At 44.3% G+C, this 22,329-nt stretch overlaps 1 protein-coding gene across 2 annotated transcripts in view; it reads right to left on the bottom strand.

Moving 5' to 3' along the window:
• LOC121694719 (insulin-like growth factor 1 receptor) overlaps window positions 1-22,329 on the bottom strand; it is a 78,334-nt gene that overhangs the window by 15,702 nt on the left and 40,303 nt on the right. For both annotated transcript variants that reach the window (XM_042075010.1, XM_042075009.1), the window contains exons 3-10: window positions 17,095-17,398; window positions 15,566-15,702; window positions 14,581-14,725; window positions 12,191-12,399; window positions 11,762-11,888; window positions 10,914-11,140; window positions 10,442-10,609; window positions 1,665-1,860 (exon numbers count right to left, since the gene is read on the bottom strand). In XM_042075010.1, the coding sequence (XP_041930944.1) occupies window positions 1,665-1,860; window positions 10,442-10,609; window positions 10,914-11,140; window positions 11,762-11,888; window positions 12,191-12,399; window positions 14,581-14,725; window positions 15,566-15,702; window positions 17,095-17,398 (1,513 nt within the window). The remainder of the gene's footprint in view (window positions 1-1,664; window positions 1,861-10,441; window positions 10,610-10,913; window positions 11,141-11,761; window positions 11,889-12,190; window positions 12,400-14,580; window positions 14,726-15,565; window positions 15,703-17,094; window positions 17,399-22,329) is intronic.

Here is a 22,329-nt window from a genome sequence, read left to right as displayed (position 1 = left end):
ACACACATCTAAGCCACCTGCAGATGTAGTTTAACACAAGCACATAAACAGTTTGATGTCATGTCGGCATCAGCATGTGTGTGTGTGCGTGTGTGGAATTTGGTTCACACCCTTAATACAAGGAAACATAAGACAGCCCAGATGCGAGTCCTAAAAAATGCGCCCCTAACACCTTGGTACGGAGTAGCACTCTGCACAGAATTGTTTTTTTGGTTCCACTCCCCCAAAAGTATAAACTATTTAGTCCCACTTCTGGAAGTATTTAGTCCCACTTTTTAGTCCCACTTCAGGAACTATTTAGTCCCACTTCACACTTCAGGAACTATTTAGTCCCACTTCAGGAACTATTTAGTCCCACTTCAGGAACTATTTAGTCCCACTTCAGGAACTATTTAGTCCCACTTCTGGACCACATCTATGAACTATTTAACTTCAGGTGGGCATTTATATTGGATACATGTTAAGTGCTGTTCCCATGAAAAAGTTCCATGACTGGATGGATGAAGACTAAAAAACATGGACTCGGACCTAGATAACTTTTAGCTATCAATTTTATACATGTCTGTCCTGTAAGATCTTATCCCGTTCCAGGCACCATCGTCCATCTCAAACCTGCTTTGCCTTTTATATATAAATACATATTTGTATTCTCTGAGTCCCAAGTCTTTCCCCTGGCTCATACCTGAATTCTGCCATCAACACTAGTCCCACAATGCACTCTGTTGCGCTTGATCCGGTGGGACTGCAGAATGAGTGAACGCAGCTAGTCTGCCTCTGTGTTTGTACATCTTAATGTGACAGCGTGCAATCTGGTCTCCAGATCTGCACGTGTGTGTGTGTGTGTGTGTGTGTGTGTGTGTGTGTGTGTGTGTGTGTGTGTGTGTGTGTGTGAGTGAGTGAGTGAGTGAGTGAGTGAGTGAGAGAGAGTTTGTACATCTTTATGTGAAAGAGTGTAATCTGGTCTCCAGACCTGTGTGTCTGTGTGTGTGTGTGTGTGTGTGTGTGTGTGTGTGTGTGTGTGTGTGTGTGTGTGTGTGTGTGTGTGTGTGTGTTTAAATACACATAATGTCATTATTAATAATACATACATTTCACAGCTAAATGTACTGGGACCAGACAGCCGGAGGGTTGCCGGTTCGAACCCCGACCAGTAGGCACGGCTGAAGTGCCCTTGAGCAAGGCACATAACCCCTCACTGCTCCCCGAGCGCCGCTGTTGATGCAGGCAGCTCACTGCGCTGGGATTAGTGTGTGCTTCACCTCACTGTGTGTACACTGTGTGATGTGTGTGTTTCATTAATTCACGGATTGGGAAAAATGCAGAGACCAAATTTCCCTCACGGGATCAAAAGAGTATATATACTTATACTATACTGAATGCTGTTTTTTCTGCCAGTGGGTCAAAATTCTGTTTTTGTGATGGTTATGTTACTCACACACACACACACACACACCATTTACACCCACCAATCTCTGGTGCTTGTTTACAAATATAGATCAGTGGAAAACAACAACAAAACAAGTAAACAAATAATCGGTCATGAGGGGGGGGTGTGTGTGTGTAAGTGTGTGTGTATGTGTGTAAAAGCAAGAACTCAGAAAGTGAGGAACGTTACCTGTTCATTTTCAGATAAACACACACACACACACACACGTCAGCCTTACCTGGGGGTGAAGATGGAGTTGTGCAGGAAGTTCTCGAACACCTTGCGGTAGGCTGCATTGTCTATCTCGTTCTGAACTTCCTCAGGATTTTTGGGGCAGGGGCAGCACTGGCCCTTCTCAGCAGAGGGGTCCGGCTTCGTGGGGTTGGTGCCCACCCCTTCCACTTGCGCAGGGTAGCGGACCGGGGTCTTTATGCCTGTGGATGGAACACAAAACCAGATCAATGACTGCATAAAGGGCAATCAGACAGGATGCTGTTGTTACTTTTTTCTGTTCTTTTTTTATTGGCAGTAAACATTTCAACCCCCTTCACTGTAAAGCGTTTGGATACCTAGCGCTATATAAATATAAGGTGTTTGTTTGTTTGTTTGATTGTTTTTCATTCTTCAGTGCGAATGCTAACAATCATTTACTGTTGGAATTCAAGAAAGGACCTCATTTCCGTATTTTTGTTGGAAGTCACTACGGATAAACATGGCTGCTTAATAGATAGACCGTGCAGCTTTGAGGGAGATCAGAGAGCAGGAGCCTGTGCTGGTGAACAGCAGTAACCAGGCAGAATTCCCAGCCTGCAAAGCTTGTTGCAGACAGACCGATCAAACAGGCCTTCAGGGAGCAGTACAACAGACTTGTGAAACAGTTAGAGTAATGGTTTAGTTGGCACAGGTGCTGATGCATGCTACAAAACACACACACAAACACACATTAGAGTTTGGTTTCCATGCTGATTTTCCAGGACAAACTATTACAGTCAACGTATTAATAGAGCATCTAAAGATCATTACCGTATTTTCCAGACTATAAGTCACACTTTTTTTTCCATAGTTTGGCCGGTCCTGCGACTCAGGTGCAACATATATATATTTATATATATGGTTTTTTCCTCTTCATGAAACATTTTTTGACTGGTGCGACTTATACTCCGGTGCGACTTATAGTCCGGAAAATACGGTATCTGACTCACTTTTAGTGCCGCAACTGCAAGAGTAGAGAAGCTAAAGAATTTGAAGTGAAGTTAAAGACAAAGGCCCTCATTTATAAAACGTGTGTACGACATAAAACAGGCGTAGGACAGGCTTACGTGAGCAGTGACTACGCTCGAATCTCACATCAAGTCTCAACTCGTGTACGGAAGTTTTTGAGGCGGCATAGCACGGTGCATCAGTAAATCGGCGGAGGATCAGAAAGTTGAAGAGATGAATTCATGGAATATCTTGGACCTTTTCCTGCACATTTGTAGCCTACTTGCCGTAATGTAGCCTGTTATGTTGACACATTTGATGACTTAGGATAGCCATATAGGCTATGTGGAGAGGATTACTTTCTCTTTGGAAAACACAATAGTCATAAATTATTCTTTTCAAAGGATAAATGGCAGTGTTGTATGATTTTGTAATGGATGTATTACATGATGCATTCTCTCTGCGAAAATAAAGGCTGTTGCACTTAAATCGCTATAGTTTCCCGGGATTCTTGATGACACTTTTCTAGCTGTCAAAATGAACAAGGTTTAGCTGGACTTAAAACGTCACTGAGGCTATCTTGAGGTCACAAATGTTTCTCTTTTGGATGTATAATGCACCTCCAGGTCATAAATTCTAGGGGAGAGGCCTTTTAAAAGAGCATATATAGGGGCGTGATATTTAAATTACGCTCGTTTCCAGCCACCACATTTATCAACAAACATTTATTTGTACAATGAGTGTACGATTTAGTAAAATAATCGCACTATTTACTAAAATGAGTGCACCATTTACTAAAAGGAGTAGATGAGCGCACAATTTAGTAAAATGAGCACACAATTTCGTAACAAACGCATGTTCTCTCGGTATACAAAAAAAACCTTGCAATAAGACCTCAAGGTCTCCGTAAGTAGGTCATTAGAGATTAGACCATTTTTAGAAGATGCCATGTCTTCCATTTACATTATAACATGCATACATACTTTTGAATACCCTGGAAATTTGAATTGTGCCCGCAAGATACTCTGGCCACGAGCAATGATCCAAATTTCTTCTATCTCTCGAGCGAGAGGGACCAATCAAATCGGTGTAGGCGGGACAAAGGCGAGCTACACTGATGACTGACACTGATGAATTGTTGTGATTGGTCGTAGCGTTATCCAACTGCCAGTTTCAAATGCATGCTTGGTGCTGCCCTTCAAATTGGGCCATTTTCATTACTCGTGGCCAGACCCTTAATCTGAAAGATATCAGGGTCTGGTTTACCAGGCTAACTTTTGAATGTGAGCTTGAGTGTTTCTGACAGGGACAGGGACAGATAAGAGAGAGATAAGTGTAGACTAACAAAGAATTACATCAAGGATAGCCCACGGATAAAATATCTATGAATCACCTTAAAGGCCCTTATGCAACATTTTCAACTTAATAAAACAGTTTAGAAATCATTGTGATTATGATAATTGTGATGTGAAATGTTTGCATTATTTTATCACTTTTGGGTGCAATAGGCTAGTTGGAACTGCCCATCTCAATGAACTAGGCTAAGCTATGCTAACGATGGGTGCTTCAGACAGAGTTACTGCACGCACAGAGACGAGAAGGATATGCATCATCTTAACTAACTCTGGCAGAGACCGTGAATAATAGGGATGCACTGATCCGATATTAGGATCGGATATCGGCCCCGATATTGACAAAATAGACAGAATCGGGGATCAGAAAAATGAGCAGATCCATGAGCTGATCCAAAATTTACTTCATCTTCAAAGATTGAGCCGTGACACGACGGAACCAGTCACTTGTCACTAAATAGACATTTCTTCTGGTGTTTGTCATTACGTCATTGTCTTTACAGTCTGCCCGTCATTATATTTCTGGTTTACTATTCATTATTTTATTAACCAGTGTAACTTTACTACCTTTACTTTTAAGATCTTACCTTGGTTATTGTAAGGGCCATTTTTACCTTGTTAAACTTTTTTTTTTTTTTTTTTTTTACTTCTTTTTATTTTGTTTTCATATCAGTCATACAGTGCATCAAAACAAATTCTTATATGACAAAGTTGAATAACACATGTCAGTTTTAGCGGGTTCAGATAGGTAAGTCCATGGTATTAAGGGCATAGCCCTCGAGGATCAAATACTTAAAGACTGATTGACATCATTCAAGTTAATACATTGCTATTCCTAGATCTGCCTTCAGGCTCCAACAGAGAAGACACAAAAACAAAGACTAAAACAAACACAGGTAAAGAGAGAAGAAAAAAAAAAGTCATATTAAGTGGAGATGCAAAACAATAGAGGTCCAGTTATTGAGGAATGCTTCTGACTTTAGCTGTAAAACTGCAGTGATATGTTCCATGTGATACACCTCTTGGACTCTATCCCTCCATTGGACTATTGTGGGGGGCTGTGGCTTCAACCAGGAGGCCGTTATGACTTTGTTTGCAATTAGCAGAAGTGTCCTTAACAATTTTGTATGGCTATCCTCCAGGAAGTCCTCAGGTACTATGCCCAATAAAAAAATCATTGGTTCCATCGGCAGGTCTATAAATAAGCACTGCTTTATTTCTCTTTGAATATTTTTCCAGTATTCTAATACTTTTGGACAATCCCAAAATATATGTGTATGGTCCCCCAGTGAGCCACAGCCCCTCCAACACACAGGTGAAACATTACTCCACTTTGAAGAAACAAGTGGTGTTCTAAAATATCTCATTCTTAGCTTCCAACCATATTCCCTCCAACTGATGCTATTTGTTACCTTATGCCCTTGTTCAAATGAAGTGTCCCACTGTTTATCAGATATTACTGTATTCATCTCCAATTCCCATTTTTCTTTAATATCCAAATTGTTCTCTCCAAGATCTTCTTGTAGTGCCTTATATAAATATGATAATTTTTTTTGTCACTGTTCCCTGTATAATTGAAATGAAAAGATGCTCTATTTTAGATGGTAGGGAACAAATCTTTTCCCATTCTTTATGTTTCTTTAAATAGTCTCTTATCTGTAAGAACCTGAAAAAGTCTTTGTTTGCCAAATCGTACTTTTCTTTAATTTGTTCAAATGATTTTAACACCGTTCCCTCAAATAACTGGTCCAAGACTTCTATTCTAAACCCTTGTCTTTCCATCTTTCAAAACCCTTATCTAGTCTTGCTGGAATGAACTCTATATTTTTAGCTATGCTTATGGCTCTGGATATGGTCGTAGGTGATTGTATTATTTTTCTTACAGTAGACCACACTTTCAAAGTATTTTTAACCCATCTGTTTGTAAGCTTTTTCATCCTAGCCGTATCGAAGTTGAGGAATGGGAGAGAGTACAATGGAACATCTAGACATTCAGACTGTTCCATCCCTACCCAAACAGTATCTTTGTCTTGAGTTAACCAGGAAACCATGGATCGTAATTGGGCTGCCCAGTAATATTGTTTCAAATTAGGTAAATTCAGGCCTCCATTGATCTTTGTACATAGTAATCTTCTGAGTTAGAATTATTCCCAAGAATCTGAATCTTTGTGACCAGCGAAAATGAAGTCTTCCTGTTAATTGTGTAGGCCACTGCCCCTTTAACATCATAGCTTCTGACTTGGATTCGTTAATCTGATATCCAGAGAGTTCACCATACTCTTTAAGAGTGTTCATTAGAGCAGGTACAGAAACAATAGGATCACTTATATAAGTTAAAATGTCGTCAGCATATAGTGATATTTTATGTTCTGTATTTCCCATATCCATTATCCCCTTTATTTTCTCATTCTGTCTAATAGATGCCACCAAGGGCTCAATGTCTATGGCAAAAAGCAGGGGGCTAAGACAATCTCCCTGTCTCACTCCTCGCTGCAGGCCAAAGAACTCTGAGCAGCATCCATTCACTCTGACTCTTGCTTTTGGCTGTTTATAAACAGTTGTTACCCATCTTATACATTTTGAATGAAAGCCCATCCCAGACAATGTCTTAAACAAAAACTCCCACTTCACAGTATCAAATGCCTTCTGTGCATCAAAGCTTATAAGCATCGACGTCTGTTTATTTTTCTTTGCACAGGTAATTATGTTTAAAGTTCTTCTTATGTTATTAGCACCCTGTCTGCATGGAATAAACCCTGTTTGGTCTGACTTAATAAGTGATCCAATATGTCTTTGAACTCTTTGCGCTAAGATGCTTGTCAACAATTTCTGATCATTACATAACAGGCTAATAGGTCTATATCCTTCACATAGCGTTGGATCTTTTCCTTCCTTGTGTATCCCAGATATGATGGCCTGTGACCAGGTCTCAGGAGGATTACCCTCGGAGAGAGCATATCTAAACACCTCAGTTAACACTGGTGTCAGGTCATTAATAAAGTACTTATAAAATTCTCCAGGGAGACCGTCAACTCCTGGGGATTTATTATTTTTTAATCTCTTTATTGCATTTCTTATTTCTTCATCTGTTATGGGTGATATCATTTGTAATGACTCATCCTCTGATAATGTGGGGAGCTCTAGATTTTTAAGGAAGATGTTGGTGTTATCAGTTGTCGTTTGTGACTTAGGTTCCATATATAAATTATGATAGAAAGTTGCAAATGCCTCTACCACTTCTTTGGGGTGTGAAACTGTTTTACCATTTGTTGGATGAACTACTTTGGCAACAGTTCGGTTAGCCTGGGCTTTGCGAAGTTGAAAAGCTAAAAGACGGCTAGCTCTGTTTCCATTCTCATAGTACCTCTGTTTAGTAAATCTTAGAGCTCCTTCTGCCTTCAGTGATAATAGTTTATCTAAGGCTTTTCTTGCTTCTGTAAGTTCAGTAATAACGTTGCTTGAACCTGCCCCCTTGTGTTGCCTCTCTAACACCTTTATTTTATTTTCTAGCTCCAGCTGTTGTTCCACTCGCATTCTCTTCAGTTTGGATGAAACCTGTATGATCTTCCCTCTCATAACTACTTTTGCGCCCTCCCATAGTATTGTAGGGTTGACTTCCCCATTATCATTTGTCAAGATATTCTTTTAAATGTTGCCTCAACTCCTCAACAATTTCAGTGTTATTCAGTATTGATACATTCATTCTCCAGTACTTGAAGAAAGAGTGCGTTCCTAAGTGTAGTTTCAACATGACTGGAGCATGGTCACTTATGGTTATAGGCTCAATATGACAGTCAATTACCTTATACATATATTGTGGGGGAATACAGAAAAAGTAAATTCTAGAATAACTGTTATGCACATTGGAGAAAAAACTGAAGTCTTTCCCCTTGGGGTTTTTAACTCTCCATGGGTCTACAAGGCCCAATTCAGACATGAAATTATTTAACATATGTGTTTTAGGACTTGGAGGCCCCTTTTCCATTGGCGTCCTATCCATCTTTCCATCTTGTACTGCATTAAAGTCTCCTCCTACTACCAACATTCCTCTGGAATTATCTGTTATGATATTTGCCAGCTCTTTGAAAAAAATTGGGTCATGCTCATTTGGAGCATATACATTTAGAATTGAAAATTCAAGTTCTCCCACACTTCCCACCACCATTACAAATCTTCCTAATTTGTCCTGTACCACCTTTTCAGTACTGAAAGCCAAAGCTCTGTTTATTAAGATGGCCACCCCTCTTTTCTTTCCATGTGAAGCACTATATACTAGACTAACCCATTCTCTTCTTAGTTTCATATGTTCATTTTCACTTAAATGAGTCTCTTGTAGCAGAGCAATTGAGCAATGTGTTTTTTTCAACTGATTGAATATTTTTTTTCCGTTTTATAGGGTGATTTAAACCATGGACATTATAACTGACTGTATTTAACTTATTCATAGACAACTGTACCCTTCATACCTTTTAAAATAAACATCCTTTCTTCAATATAAAATGCACCTTATATGACTGCACAGGTATACCGTTTACATGTAAAATCAAACAATGCAAGAAACAAGAACACACAATCAACAGGAAGAAAGAACTGACTTCCAAAAGCCCGACTGATTTAAAAAACATCAGTCTCAACGAGGACGGAGTTGTGACCGGTCTCTCCGGGGTTGTGCACTACTGTATGTGCGAAAGGCTATAGGCTACGCAAATCAAACGCCTTTGCTATGGCCTGTAGGTTGCAGGCCAGATAAAACAAAACAAAAAACCCAAAAGCTCCTCCGGTGAGGAGAGTCTATATTTACATATTTTACCGTAGCTTTCTATGAATACACTAGCCAAAACGTGTCCATCTCACAGCTAGGATAAGAATCATAACTTAACCAAGACCTACACTACACTGGATATGTTTACAGCAGGCGTTAGCCTTTGTGAAGTAGGCTTTTCAGATCTGCGTTGGTCATCATGTTATGCCTGTGTGCTCTATCCATCCAGTTGTTCTGTAAAAGTTCGGTGAGAAGAGTTTCCCGTTCATCACGTTCAACGTGGATACCCAGGTCCTTGACCGTTTCAGCTGCGTCTCCGAGGGTTGCGAAGGTCTTCACGCCGGAATCTAGATGGATCTTTAGCTTTGCTGGTAATGGTGATTGCGCTTTAATGCTCTCCTCTTTCAATTGCTTTATTATGTCCCTAACTTGTTTGCGTTTCTTCTGAATGTCAGCAGTGTAATCTTGGTCGAAGAAAATTTTCTGGTCGTTATATGTCGCTCCTCCACGACGTTTCCACGTTTCTTGAATTACCATCTCCTTAACCCTGTAGTCCAGAAATCGGACGATAATGGGCTCTTCGGTTCTTTCGGCTTCATGGTTAGAGAGCGATGTGCTCTCACTATGTTTAAGTCCTGGCCCCCCGGCAACGCCAGTGATGTTCGGATAAGGTCGCTCATGAACTCCAACATGTTGCTGTTATTTTCTTCATCCTCTTTCACTCCATAGATGCGCAGGTTGTTCCTTCTCGCTCTCGATTCCAGATCCTCACATTTGGCAGCCACATTAGCCTCTCGATGGAGTAGATAGCGGAGGGCTCTTTCATTTCGTTGAGTTTTTTCCTCCGAGTCAACCAGTCTCTCTTCATACTCTGTCATTCGTTGTTCGAGTTGTGTCGTCCTGTCTGCCACTTCACTAAGAGCAGTTTCTACCCTCGTTAAGGATTCTTTGGTATCCTTTGAAGCTTGTTCCTTCCTCAACGTACGCAGTTCGGTTAGCACTGCCGCCATGCTTTCTTCACTTAGCTCAGAATCAGGTTGGTCTTTAGACGTCTTAGATTGCTTGTTGGGCCTCTTTTCTGATTCTTTTCGAAGGTTCGCCATTATGATTTCTTGGTATGATTGTTTTTAGTTTAAAATAAAAATAAAAGTACGCTTTGGCTAGTTTTTTTAAAGACTCTCCTCAGGAGCTCTGAAATCAGGCTGTTGCCTTGGTCACGACGTCACCGGAAGTCCCTTGTTAAACTTTTCTATGTGTGTTTTGTTTTTTCAGGACAGTCTGGGCTACCCATATCTGGGAAAGTATAAGGTGATAATGTTTGATGGATGATTCCTTACGTCAGCCTTTATATCAAGGAAAAATAATTTGCTTCCCATGAACCTATTCATGCTTTTGCATTTATGTCACCAGGAAGCATGCCAGTAGAAATATCGATTCATATTTCTGTCGGTGGGATTGTCTGGAATCTGGCAATACAAGAATCATGATGGTGGGATACACTATGGCTCAGCAGTTTACAAAAATATATGTACTGACATAAATATTTTATCTATTCTAAATTGTTTTCATTGTCTTGTCAATGAACCACTGGATGAAGAATGTGCCTTATATTCCTTTGCATTTGTGACCTGAAGTAACCTGTGCTTACATAATGTACATATGTCATGTAGCCTTCTTACAGTGGCTAAGCTAACTGCTTACCTTTAGCGCAGTAGTTGTGCTGGTAGAGTGCTCGCTCTTCGGGCTGCTGCTGCCAGCGCACCAGGTAGAAGGTGTGATTGCCATTGGGGTGTACTGGAGGGGACCACCTGAGCACCAGCCTAGTGGAGGAATTAGAGAAGGCCCGCAAGTCCATAGGCATCGACGGCTCTGTATACACCACATCATAGCACATACAGAGGAGATTATTCAACAGAGTACATTCAGGGGTTAAAGCAATAAAAATGTCTGTGCCCGAAGTTATCAAACATTTATGGGGACGTCATATATACTGTAGTCTCATTGCCTCTTTTCAAATGTTAAGCATACCAGCTCACGCCTGAATTCAGGCACGGTGCCTGAACACTTTAAGCCCTGTAGTTGAAGCAGTTATTCAACTAATAAAAGTGATAGCACCATTACATATCAAGCAGCCGAGGGGGCTGATGGGGCTTTCTCACTCCCTCACTCTTACCTGACGCTTTGGTGCGAATGTAGACAATTTCACTCTTGGCGTCGCTGCGGTCTTGCGAGAGTGAGAAGGCCTTGACAAAGATGGCGTACTGCGTCCAGGGCTTCAGGTGGCTCAGCTGCACTTCTGGGTCGTGGTTATGGTCCTGCGGAGCTTCCAAGTCCAGCATGTTCCAGCTGTTCAGGCCGCAGCTGACCTGGCCGTCAAACCCTGTGATGTTCTGGAAAGGTCTGAAAGCGCAGAGGAGAGAACAACCCAGTCAAACAAGGGGTTTTCTTGAATGTTAATCCTCATTTTCAAGTCGCTTTGGATAAAAGCATCAGCTAAATTAATAAATGTAAATGTTAACAGAAAAATGCATTTTAAAAAATAAATAAATAAATAAATAACACGTTCAAAATATATTTTAAAAAAATAGCTGGAAACTGCAACAGGATATTAAGAAGCAACCATTTTGACATGATGTCAAAAACATCTCTGCTCTGTCCACATCCACTATAGTAGTCAGTATGCAAACCAGCCAGTGCCATCTCTCTTGCAATACCACTTTTACCATGTGTGGCTCTGCATCAAATACAAAGCAAGTCAAAGGCAGAGCGCCGTCACCATCATAATGCTGATTTCATGACGGCTCGAATCCGACACACACAGCCCTTTTAAGGAACAGACTTCTAAAACGCTTGTCTTCGCCAAGTTTCTCTGACCGAACAGAGGACATGTTGTGCCGCTTTATATGTCGTTCTGTCCCCCACACCTAATCATAACACAGCAAACGTGCACAGCGAGGGACAGCGGTCTATTAGGGGGTCATTAAGGACCATTAGGGACCATTAGGGGAAGGAAACACTTACGCCTCTTTGTAGTACACCACGAAATCAGCCTTGTGCTGCTGGTCCGGAGGGCGGTACATCTGCCATGTCAGCGTGATCTCGCTGCTGGTGGTGCTGTTGGACGTGAACGTCAGCTTCCCACTCTCACCTGTTGAGAGAAGTGTGTTCACACAAGCAGCGGAAACAGCGGAAGCACGCACAAACACACACCGATGAACGGTGTTTCTTAACAACAAGGCAGATCTGTTTACAGTGAGTGCACTCTCATTTCTATTCAATCACCAAAACAAAGATGATTGTGTGTGTGAGCGCGCGCATCAATAAATGTGAGTATATGACTCAGCATATTTTTTGGGTGGTGAGATGGGGGATATACCCTTTATATGTACATACATGTGTGTGTGTGTGTTTGTGTGTGTGTGTGTATAGGAGGTGTGAGTGTGTCCGTACAGCTGGCTCGGTCTCCGTTGTTTCTGAAGCTGTCCTTCTCGAACTTGCCGGCGATGCCCGTCTTCTCCCACATGGTGCTGATCTCGCTCATGCACAGCTTGGGGTTGAACTGGAAGAGCAGCTTCCCCGCGCGGATCGTCAGGTTGTGGGAGCTCCAGTTCCACAGCCTCTCCAGGTCCTGGTTGTCCAGAGCGGAGAAGGCATACATGCTGCAAAGAAAACGCGCGCGCACACACACACACACACACACACACACACACACACACACACACACACACACAAGAATATTGTAAAAGGGATGTCCAGTACTGTAGTACACACACGCACGCACACTTATTTCTTCTCTCTTTGTAAACATCTAAATAAGGGCAGATTGACTGTGGATCCAGACAGTTGTGGGAGCGGGATTCACTGGGGTACATTTCTATCGGTTAAGGCCTAGTCCCCACGTACCAAACCGATCTTTTTTCCCTCCGTCTTCCCTGGAACCGTATCAAGAATATTTGCGTCCAAACGGATCCATCTCAACACGACTCAACACGTTACTTCATACCCCAGGCCTATAGGTGGCACTGTTTCTTTACAGAAATTGACCAAAACTTGCGCTTTACAAACAGACAGAATAGGCTACGACGAAATGGCTAGTGCAAGGAAACCAGAATTGTTTGTGTGGACTGATGGTGAACTGTCAACTGTAGTCAACTGTAAAACTAATACACTTTATTTTACGGTTTGTGAAGGGTGCAGTCCCGTCCTTTATTTGGCTAACGCAGGTAGGCCTACTAATCACCTTTACTTTCTTTGGTTGTAGGATAGTCCATGATTCACATTAGTTTTGGCTATCACCGCAATTAGGCTACTAAACGCAAGGCTTACCCAAGTTCTAGGCTATTCTGTCGCCACATTTATAATATTGCTATGAAACCTTCGTTAGTAACATTTGCATTTGCATTCAGTGTGCTACCATCGGCTTAACGTGAGTTCTAAGCGTCTTTGTATGATTATATCTGATTTCACTCGACTGTGAAGGCATGTATATATGTTGTAAGACATGTAAAATAAATGAATGACACTGGCACTACGCACAAATTAATGTAGCCTAAACTTACACCGCACTTTCCTAATAACTTAAGTTCTCTCGCGTCACTGACAGTAGCTAGAATGCATAAAAAAACACAGGGAAAAACAGTGTTCAGTCCACCAAGTCATAAGCTATCGGCGCTGCGCAGCACCAGTTGTGATATTTATCTTACGGAGTGTAATCGTAGGTAATGTCATGTATGAAAACTAGTATTGTTAGGCAATTCTATAAGTGCAAGTCTAGGGCAGCTGAGGTGTGGCGATGACATCATCGATACGCAAGCAGGATGTGCGGTTTCGCTGTCTAAACGAATTCAAACGGGCTACGGTTTCAGATTTTTCCACTCTGGGACCAGGTTTCAGAAAAGTGCGGTTTCGGGCAGTGTGTTTATAGGGTTCGTTTGGACACTCGGCCAAGACGAAGCAAAACCTCTGCGTTTAACCTAAAAAGCGTCTCCGTGTGGACAGGCCCTAAGTGAGAGTGTGTGTTTGGAGTGAGCATTTCCCACAGCATAGCAACCCCCCCCCACCCCCCCTCTCCCGGGCCGGTCCCCAGGGCATGCTCTACGGCCCATGCAACAGGAAGAGCACTAGGAAGCCATCCTCACTCGCGCTGTCACTTGTAAATCAAGTATGCAAATGGGCCGAATGGGGCACACAGATATGCAAATGTTCACGCGGAGATGACAAAAGACACGGAGCAGGAGGCACAGATGGCCCATACACATACTCTCTCTCTCTGTCTCTGTCTCTCTGTCTCTCTCTCTCTCTCTCTCTCTGTGTCTCTGTCTCTCTGTGTCTCTGTCTCTCTCTCTCTCTGTCCCTCTCTCTCTCTCTCTGTCTCTCTCTCTCTCTCTGTCTCTCTCTCTCTCTCTGTCTCTCTCTGTCTCTCTCTCTCTCTCTGTCTCTCTCTGTCTCTCTCTCGGTCTCTCTCTCTGATCCGTGTAATTTCTGGGAAGCAGAGTGCTTTGCAGTCGAGTGCCATGTCGTGATTGTTCCCAGGGTTGTTCATGTGTGTGTAGGCCATAGTTGACCTGAGGGGGTTCCTATGTGGCAATCTCTTAAAACGTGAACTCTTTACACTACATCTGGCAATTAACCTTTCTGACAATAGTTTGGGACAAAAAGAGGTTCAAAGAGGGGGCTTCACAGATGCAGGAACAATGTGCTCGTGTGTGTGTGTGCCATTTACTCTTCCCAGAACCATTGTCCTTTAATGTAGTGCAGACTCCTGAGGAAGGAGAAAGACTGGGGGGAGAGAGAGAGAGAGAGAGAGAGAGAGAGAGAGTGAGTATGTGTGTGTGACGTACTCTTCCCAGAGGTGTTCTCCGTTGATGTAGCGCAGGCTCCTGAGGAAGGAGAGTGACTGGAGTGTGTGGGAATGGCGGATCCTCACATAACCCGTCACCGTCTCAATCAGACCCATGAAGTTCTCCAGCTCCGCAGTGATGTTGTCTAGACAGACAGAGAGAGGGGGAGGGAAGGAGGGTAGGAAGGAGAGAGAGAGGGGGAGAGAGGGGAAGGGAGGGAGAGAGCGAAAGAGAGAGAGAGAGAGAGAGAGAGAGAGAGAGAACATTTTGAGAATAAGAGGGTAAAAGAGAAACACAGGGCAAAGAGGGACAGAGAGAAAAACAAGAGCTCATTTAGGATGAGAACAGTGAACCACACACACACACACACACACACACACACACACACACACACACACACACACGACAGACAAACCAGCTCAGAGGCCTCCCTGACTAGCCCGTCTTGTCTGTCCAGTCCTGCCCTGCCCTCCTCTATCTGCACCAGGTCAGGTACCGGGCAGACGGATGAGAGGAGCGGTGGGTGGGTGGGTGGGTGGGTAGGTGGGTAGGTGGGTAGGTGGGTGGGTGGTAGGGGTGTCACGATTCTCCAAATCCTCGATTCGATTTAATTTTCAATTTTAAAGTCACTATTCGGTTAGACTATTAATGCATTCCTGATATGCTACTTACTTTTTTTTGGCCTTTTCTGTTTCGGGGGGGGGGGGGGGGGCTTTTATTTTGAAACCGCTTTTTATTTTTAAACCGTTCCTACTTCCTACCTACCCACCTACCTACCTACCCACCTACTTACCCACCCACCTACCTACCTACCCACCTACTTAAGTAGGTGGGTAGGTAGGTAGGTGGGTAGGTAGGTGGGTAGGTAGCTAAGTAGGTGGGTAGGTAGGTAGGTGGGTAGGTAGGTAAGTAGGTGGGTGGGTGGGTAGGTAGGTGGGTGGGTGGGTAGGTAGGTGGGTGGGTGGGTAGGTAGGTGGGTACTCACCTCCTCTGCGGATGTTGATGTTCAAGTTGCCTTTGATGACTGTGCAGCCCTTGAGGTTCTGAGCTGCGTTCACAGAGTCGATGTTCTTGGACTCGCAGATCTTATCGCACACGCCGTCACATGCTTGACAAAACATACTGCAGAGAGAGCGAGAGAGAGAGAGAGACAGACAGAGAGAGAGGGAGAAAGAGAGACAGAGAGAGAGATGGGAAGAGGGAGAGAGAGGGAGGGAGGGAGGGCGAGAGAGAGAGAGGGAGGGAAGGAGAGAGAGGGAGAAAGGAAGAGGAGGAAAGGGAGAGGGGGAGAGAGAGAGAGGGAACAAGTAGGGGGAGGGCAGAAAGGAAAGAGGTATCGAGAGGGATGAAAACAGAAAAAGAAAATGAATATGGAGAAGATTCACTCAGCCATTACAACTCAGTTCACTCTGCCATACAATATCTACCCATTTCAATAAACACAGACCTCAGTTCACTCTGCCATACAATATCTACCCATTTCAATAACACAGACCTCAGTTCACTCTGCCATACAATATCTACCCATTTCAATAACACAGTCCTCAGTTCACTCTGCCATACAATATCTACCCATACATCTGATTAAAACACGATGGAAGCTTTTTATGAATGTGTGTGTGTGTGTGTGTGTGTGTGTGTAGCGCAGAGTGGCACAGGCTGCGTAATACCTGCGGTCCGTGCGCATACTTACGCATTACCCTGCTCTGAAGATGGGCTTAAAATCCTTACTAATGGGTTTAAACGTCATGTCCAGTAACCTGTGGCAGCCGCTTTATGGAAGTCTGTGCTGCAAAATGCCTTTTAATAGGCTTATTGAATTACAAATAGCTATCCCAGGCTTAACATAAGACCCTTCCCATCCTCAGCCTGGCGCAAGGCATCTCACAATCTTATACTAGCCTCCCAACTTTAGAGTCATCCATTAGGTCCACAGCAGAACTGTAGAGACCTGTGTGAACTTGATGAAGTAAACTGGAACATGCGTGTGTGTGTGTGTGAGTTTCTAGTTCTGGGACCTTGATCTGCTGTGACCCGTGTGGATGTGTTGGTGCGGTTCTACAGCTTTACAGTGTTTGTCATGGTGGGTGAGCCTGAGCTGCTTCAGAGCTCCATGCAGGTGTGAGGCTAATAGGCTTTGATGGGAGGGCGGATTGTGGATGACCTGGGGCCACAACCTCACAGGAAAGGTTCACGGCCAAGGTTCACACACACACACACACACACACACACAAACACACACACACCTTCAAAAGGTTCTCATAAGAGCCTTAGGCTCATCTAAAGGCATCTCCAAGGTTCTGAGAGAGCGACGCTTGTGCTGCCACCAAAAGGTCAGGCACACTCGATGACACAAAGAGTTAGATCGCCATGCTCGCCAAAGAGTTAGATCGTCATGCTCGCCATTGTCTTGTGGCGAGCATGTGGCCGGTCACAAACCAGACAGACAGACAATCAGTTGTGTGTGTGTGTGTGTGTGTGTGTGTGTACTGTAGGGGGCGTATGTTCAGTAACCTCTGGCTGCCGTTGCGAGTGAATCCTGGCGGGCAGTCGGGCATGCACTCGCCGGCGTGGATGACGAAGGACTCGGAGTCGGGCAGGTGCACCTTGGCACAGACGTCCATCGAGATGCAGCGCCAGCCCTCGAAGCGGTAGGTGCCCACCGGGCAGTCGGCCACACATCGACCCTCGTGGTAGTAGTGGGCACAGGCGGCGCACGCCATGTCGCTGTCCGGGGCCGTGCAGCTGCCCAGGCACTGCGGGTGGCAGCACGCACCTGCGTCCGTGCACGCCCGCAGACCGCAATGCTCAGGGCACACTGCAGGAGGCGAGAGAGAGGGAGGGAGAGAGGGAGAGAGAGAGAGAGAGAGAGAGAGAGAGAGAGAGAGAGAGAGAGAGAGGGAGAGGAGGGGGCGAGAGAGAGAGAGAGAGAGGGAGAGGCGAGAGAGGCGAGAGAGAGAGAGAGAGGGAGAGAGAGAGAGAGAGAGGAGAGAGAGAGAGAGAGAGAGAGAGAGAGAGAGAGAGAGAGAGAGAGGAGGGGGGCGAGAGAGAGGAGGGGGTGAGAGAGAGAAAAATCATCAGCTGGTTTGTTTATGGTAACACTCTTGTTTGCAAAAAATCAGAACTCATTTGTAACACTTTTATTTTGAAAAAAAAAAAAAAGATCTCAATTGAAACACTTTTGTTTTGAAAAATCAGATCTCAATTGCAACTTTTGTTTTGAAAAATCAGAACAATTGTAACAAAGAAATAAGTGTGGATAGAGAGATAAAGGATGAGAGATGGAGGTGGGGAAGAGAGTGCCATTACTACTGCCACCCAAAGAGCCAATTGAGCCAATTGCCCCATGCTGATGTGTGTGTGATGGGGTGTTTGTTTGTGTTTGTTTACACAAGGTTAATGACTTAATACCATTACACAAACAGTGGTAAGCTCCTTCTCTTCCACCACCAAACTGGTGAACTGATGGCCTGGCCAGGTGCTGATGGCCTGGAAGATCACTGGCTGGCTGTGACTGACACACACACACACACACACAGTGTCCAGATAGACTACCAGAAAAAAATAATTCACACATACACTGACACACCAAACACAAGCTTGAATGCTCTCTCTCACACACAAATAAACACACTCACTCTCTCTGACCTTGCACACACACCCCAACATGCCTAATCAAATGGCTCTAGTATGTGCACCTGCACTCTCAGCCCCTAACACACAGCATCTGATTTTTTTTCTGTACACACTACACAACTTTATGTATGTTTTATGTGTGTGTGTGTGCATGAGGTGTGTGTACATACAGTATGTGTGTGTGTGTGTGGTTATGCATGCACAAGAACTGGTTTAAGCTCCTAAGCTGCAAGGAGTCTGCTAAACAGGGGAGCTCACACACACACCCTCTCAAATGCACACTTATACACACACACACACACACACACACACACACACACACAAGTACACACACTCTCTCAAATGCACACTTATACACACACACACACACACACACACTCCTCAGCAGCTCCACGCAAGCTCCAGCGCTCCGCTCCGCTCCGCTCCGGGTCTTCCAGGAGGCCCATCCCAGCCAGGCTCCACTCATTGCAGCAGCAGCAGCAGTCACAGCCACGGCATAAGAGCAGCCTGGCCCCAGCGCTATCTTCTTAAATAAGAGCGCATTGTAACAGGCAACGCAGAGCAGAAGAAAAAATGAATCAGGCCAGGGCCCAGAAACACACACACACACACACACACACAGACAAGTATAGAGAGAGATTGTTTGCGGGAGGGTGAGACTGTAAGAAAAACTGTATATGTCCGAGAGAGGAGCGACAGAGAGGTAGTTTCTATTCGTCTGAGAAAGAGGAGAGTGTGTTAGTGAGGCAATTGTGAAACAGAGGGGAAAAAAGGACAGACAGACAGACAGACAGACAGACAGACAGGCAGGCAGAAAGCTCAAAGGAATGCGCACACACACACACGCACACACACTCTCCAGCAGTGATATGAAGAAACACTTCCCACTCATCCACAAACAGACACAGTCTGGCTACTCATCATCTGTCTGATGGCAGGCAAACACACAAACACACACACAATCATGTAATCTTACAAACAGTTTAAAAGGAGACCCAAATGCATACTCATACAATCAGCCCATCTGTACTCTATAGTCATTTAAAGACACACACACACACACACACACACACACACACACACACAGAAACAGGCAGACAGACAGAGACAGAGACACACACACACACACACACACACACACTGGTAAACAAGCCCATGTGAGTCAGTGGTAGTTTTCCACTGTGGGAGGGGGCTCTTGTTACCCATAAGGCACTGGGAAGGAGGGGGGTGTTCTGGAGAGTAATACACAGACAGGCATGCACTCTCTTTCTCTCAAACACAAACACACACACAATCAGTACTACTGGTACATTAAAAGGACCAGTGTCAGATGAGGGGGTCCACTATAGCCCCCCCACCCCCACCCCGTACAAGCACCATCACCCTCTCGGTGTGCAGTAAGAGTTGTGTACCGGTATGCATGCTACTGTATAGGTGCAGATCCCTAAAGAATGAGTATGCAGGTGTGAGAAAGAGAGACACATGGAGAGGGTCAATGTACATGCATGTCTGGGTACACTGTCTGAATGTGTGTGCGTATGTGGAGTGATGCGCATGTGTGTGTGTGCGTGCGTGAAATGGTAGTATTCTATATGCATATATGTGCATTGGGTGCATGTGTGTGTGTGTGTGTATGTGTGTGTATGTGTGTGTGTGTATGTATGTATGTATGTATGTATGTATGTATGTATGTGTGTGTGTGTGTGTGTGTGTGTGAGAGAGCGAGAGAGTGTGTGTGTGTGTGTGTGTGTATGTGTATGTGTGTGTGTGTGTGTGTGTGTGTGTATGTGTGTGTGTGTGTGTGTGTGTATGTGTGTGTGTGTGATGGAAAAGTACTGCATGCTGCCCAGTGGACACACACTGAAAGGAAGAAAAAAAAACAGAAGCGAGGCCAACAAAGGAGCCGAGAGTGACCCCACGCTCCGGAACACACAGCCAGGGCACAACACAATTCCTGCCATTCCTGCAGACTTGCAGGCACGCACGCAGGCACACACACACACAGGAACACATGCATACACACTGGAATACATGCATACACACTGGAATACATGTACATGTACACTTACACACACAGACAAACAGACAGACAGACAGACCTCCAAGTCACCTCCCCCCCAGCTCCTCTGTGTACATCAGAAAGTGAGTGAGCGTACTGTCTGACTGGACTGGCTAGTGGATTCTCTGCACACTCCATCACAGAGAGTGTGTGTGTGTGTGTGTGTGTGTGTGACAAAGAGGAGGGAGGCTGTGTGTGTGTGTGTGTTCAGGCATGCGTGGCATTTTCCAACGACAGCCGCTGGTCACAACAACAGCCTGGTCGGCTGCTTTGGCAAACACACACACACACACACACACACACACCACAACCACCACATTAACCCTACACACACACACACACCATATAGACTTAACCAAAGTCCTTTTAGGCAAGTCCCTCCACTCGGCGGCCATATTGCAACGCTTTTTGGGCACTCGTCGGGCATCCATTTCGGCAGAAATGCGCGTGCGCAAGGCTTCACGACACCAATCTTGCTTCAGCTGCGAGATCACAACACATGATTGGCACGATGTCTTCACAACACACCATATGATTGGCACGATGTCTTCACAACACACCATATGATTGGCTCAATGTATTCACATGTCGACGTTTTGCCAAGGAAGGGGTGTGATATGTGTAGTAACGGCCATATTGGCGTGACAAACTAGCCCCATGCATTTCTATGGAGGATTTTTTGAGTGCTGTGTCTCCTCATTAGAAAGTCTCTGACTTAACCAAGACACAGCGTCTCACATACCTACCCATTCAGTACACAAACATAAAAAAGCTCACAATCACACTCCCACACACACACACACAGACACACACAAACACCTATTGATGCATACCTGCAAAAGCAGATTAATTGAACCTTTGATTTCCTTTCACATTTTCCTTTTTGACTGGCAGGATACATCCTGGGCTGGTAGTTCTATCACACACACACACAGCCTCAGTAGGGCCATTGACATGCTGTTCAATAAATGCCTTGAGTTTTTTTTCTCTCCAATTCCGTACTAAACTCCCAGGCCACGAGACGTACTACTGTACATCAGAACAATAACAACGGAACACTGGGCAGGTGGTTATGAAGACTATAAGAATTTCAAGCATGTTCTAATCCATTATGTTTTAAACGTTTACACACACACACTAAATTCTATGCCAATTCCAAATTCAAATTTCCACATAGACAGCAATATTTTGAGGTCAAAAGACCCCCTCTTCCTCATATAATGATCCATCACAGTACAGTGGACACACACAGACACAGACACACAGACACACACACACACACAGTGTGGTTTCACAAGGAGCATCAGTATTTCCCCTGGTAACTGGTAATTCCAGTCCCACAGTGTAAAATTGATAAGTTTGCATGAGACAGGACGAAGATAAGAGTTCTTGTTCTCAAATAGGTTTTAACGGTTCCTGTTCTCTCGCAACTCATAGGTTCTAACGGTTCCTGCTCTCTCACAACTCAAATAGGTTCTAACGGTTCCATAATTCTTGAAATGTGTGCGTGTACACTTTTATGTTTATGTGTGTGGGTGTGTGTGTGTGTGTGTGTGTTTGTGCATGTGCATGCATGCGTACATATGTCTACTGTGTGAGTATGTGTCATACGTATGATTACTGTCAATGTATGTGTGTGCGTGTGTATCTGTTTATGCACATGTGTGCACATGGAATGGGTTAACATGACCCCTGGAGGCAAACATACAGAAAAAATTGGTCATCCTAGGCCCTACGGTTCTCAAGATATTCACAGAAACCTGTGTCTGCCCTACCCTCCTTTCGGGGGGTGCAGTCCAGCGGGGGGGGCTACAGATCAAAACGAAAAACGATGATTCCATGCTATCCATATGGGGTTACATGCCCACCAAGTTTTGTCTACCCGTCTTTCAGTGTCCCGGGAATCCTTGACAGAAATGTGGACATGCGAGAAAAAAAAAAAAATCTGACTAAACCTTCGCTTCGCTGCGCGGCGGTCATAATAAGGCATTCTTACAATAAACACACACCACAGGCCTGTGTGACTAATCTTGAACTTGAGTCACTTCTACGTG

The sequence above is a fragment of the Alosa sapidissima genome, chromosome 20 (assembly GCF_018492685.1).
Source record: "Alosa sapidissima isolate fAloSap1 chromosome 20, fAloSap1.pri, whole genome shotgun sequence".
In the NCBI taxonomy this organism is placed as follows: domain Eukaryota; kingdom Metazoa; phylum Chordata; class Actinopteri; order Clupeiformes; family Clupeidae; genus Alosa; species Alosa sapidissima.
Note: the sequence above shows the minus strand (reverse complement) of the source record. Positions and strands in the feature narration are given on the sequence as shown.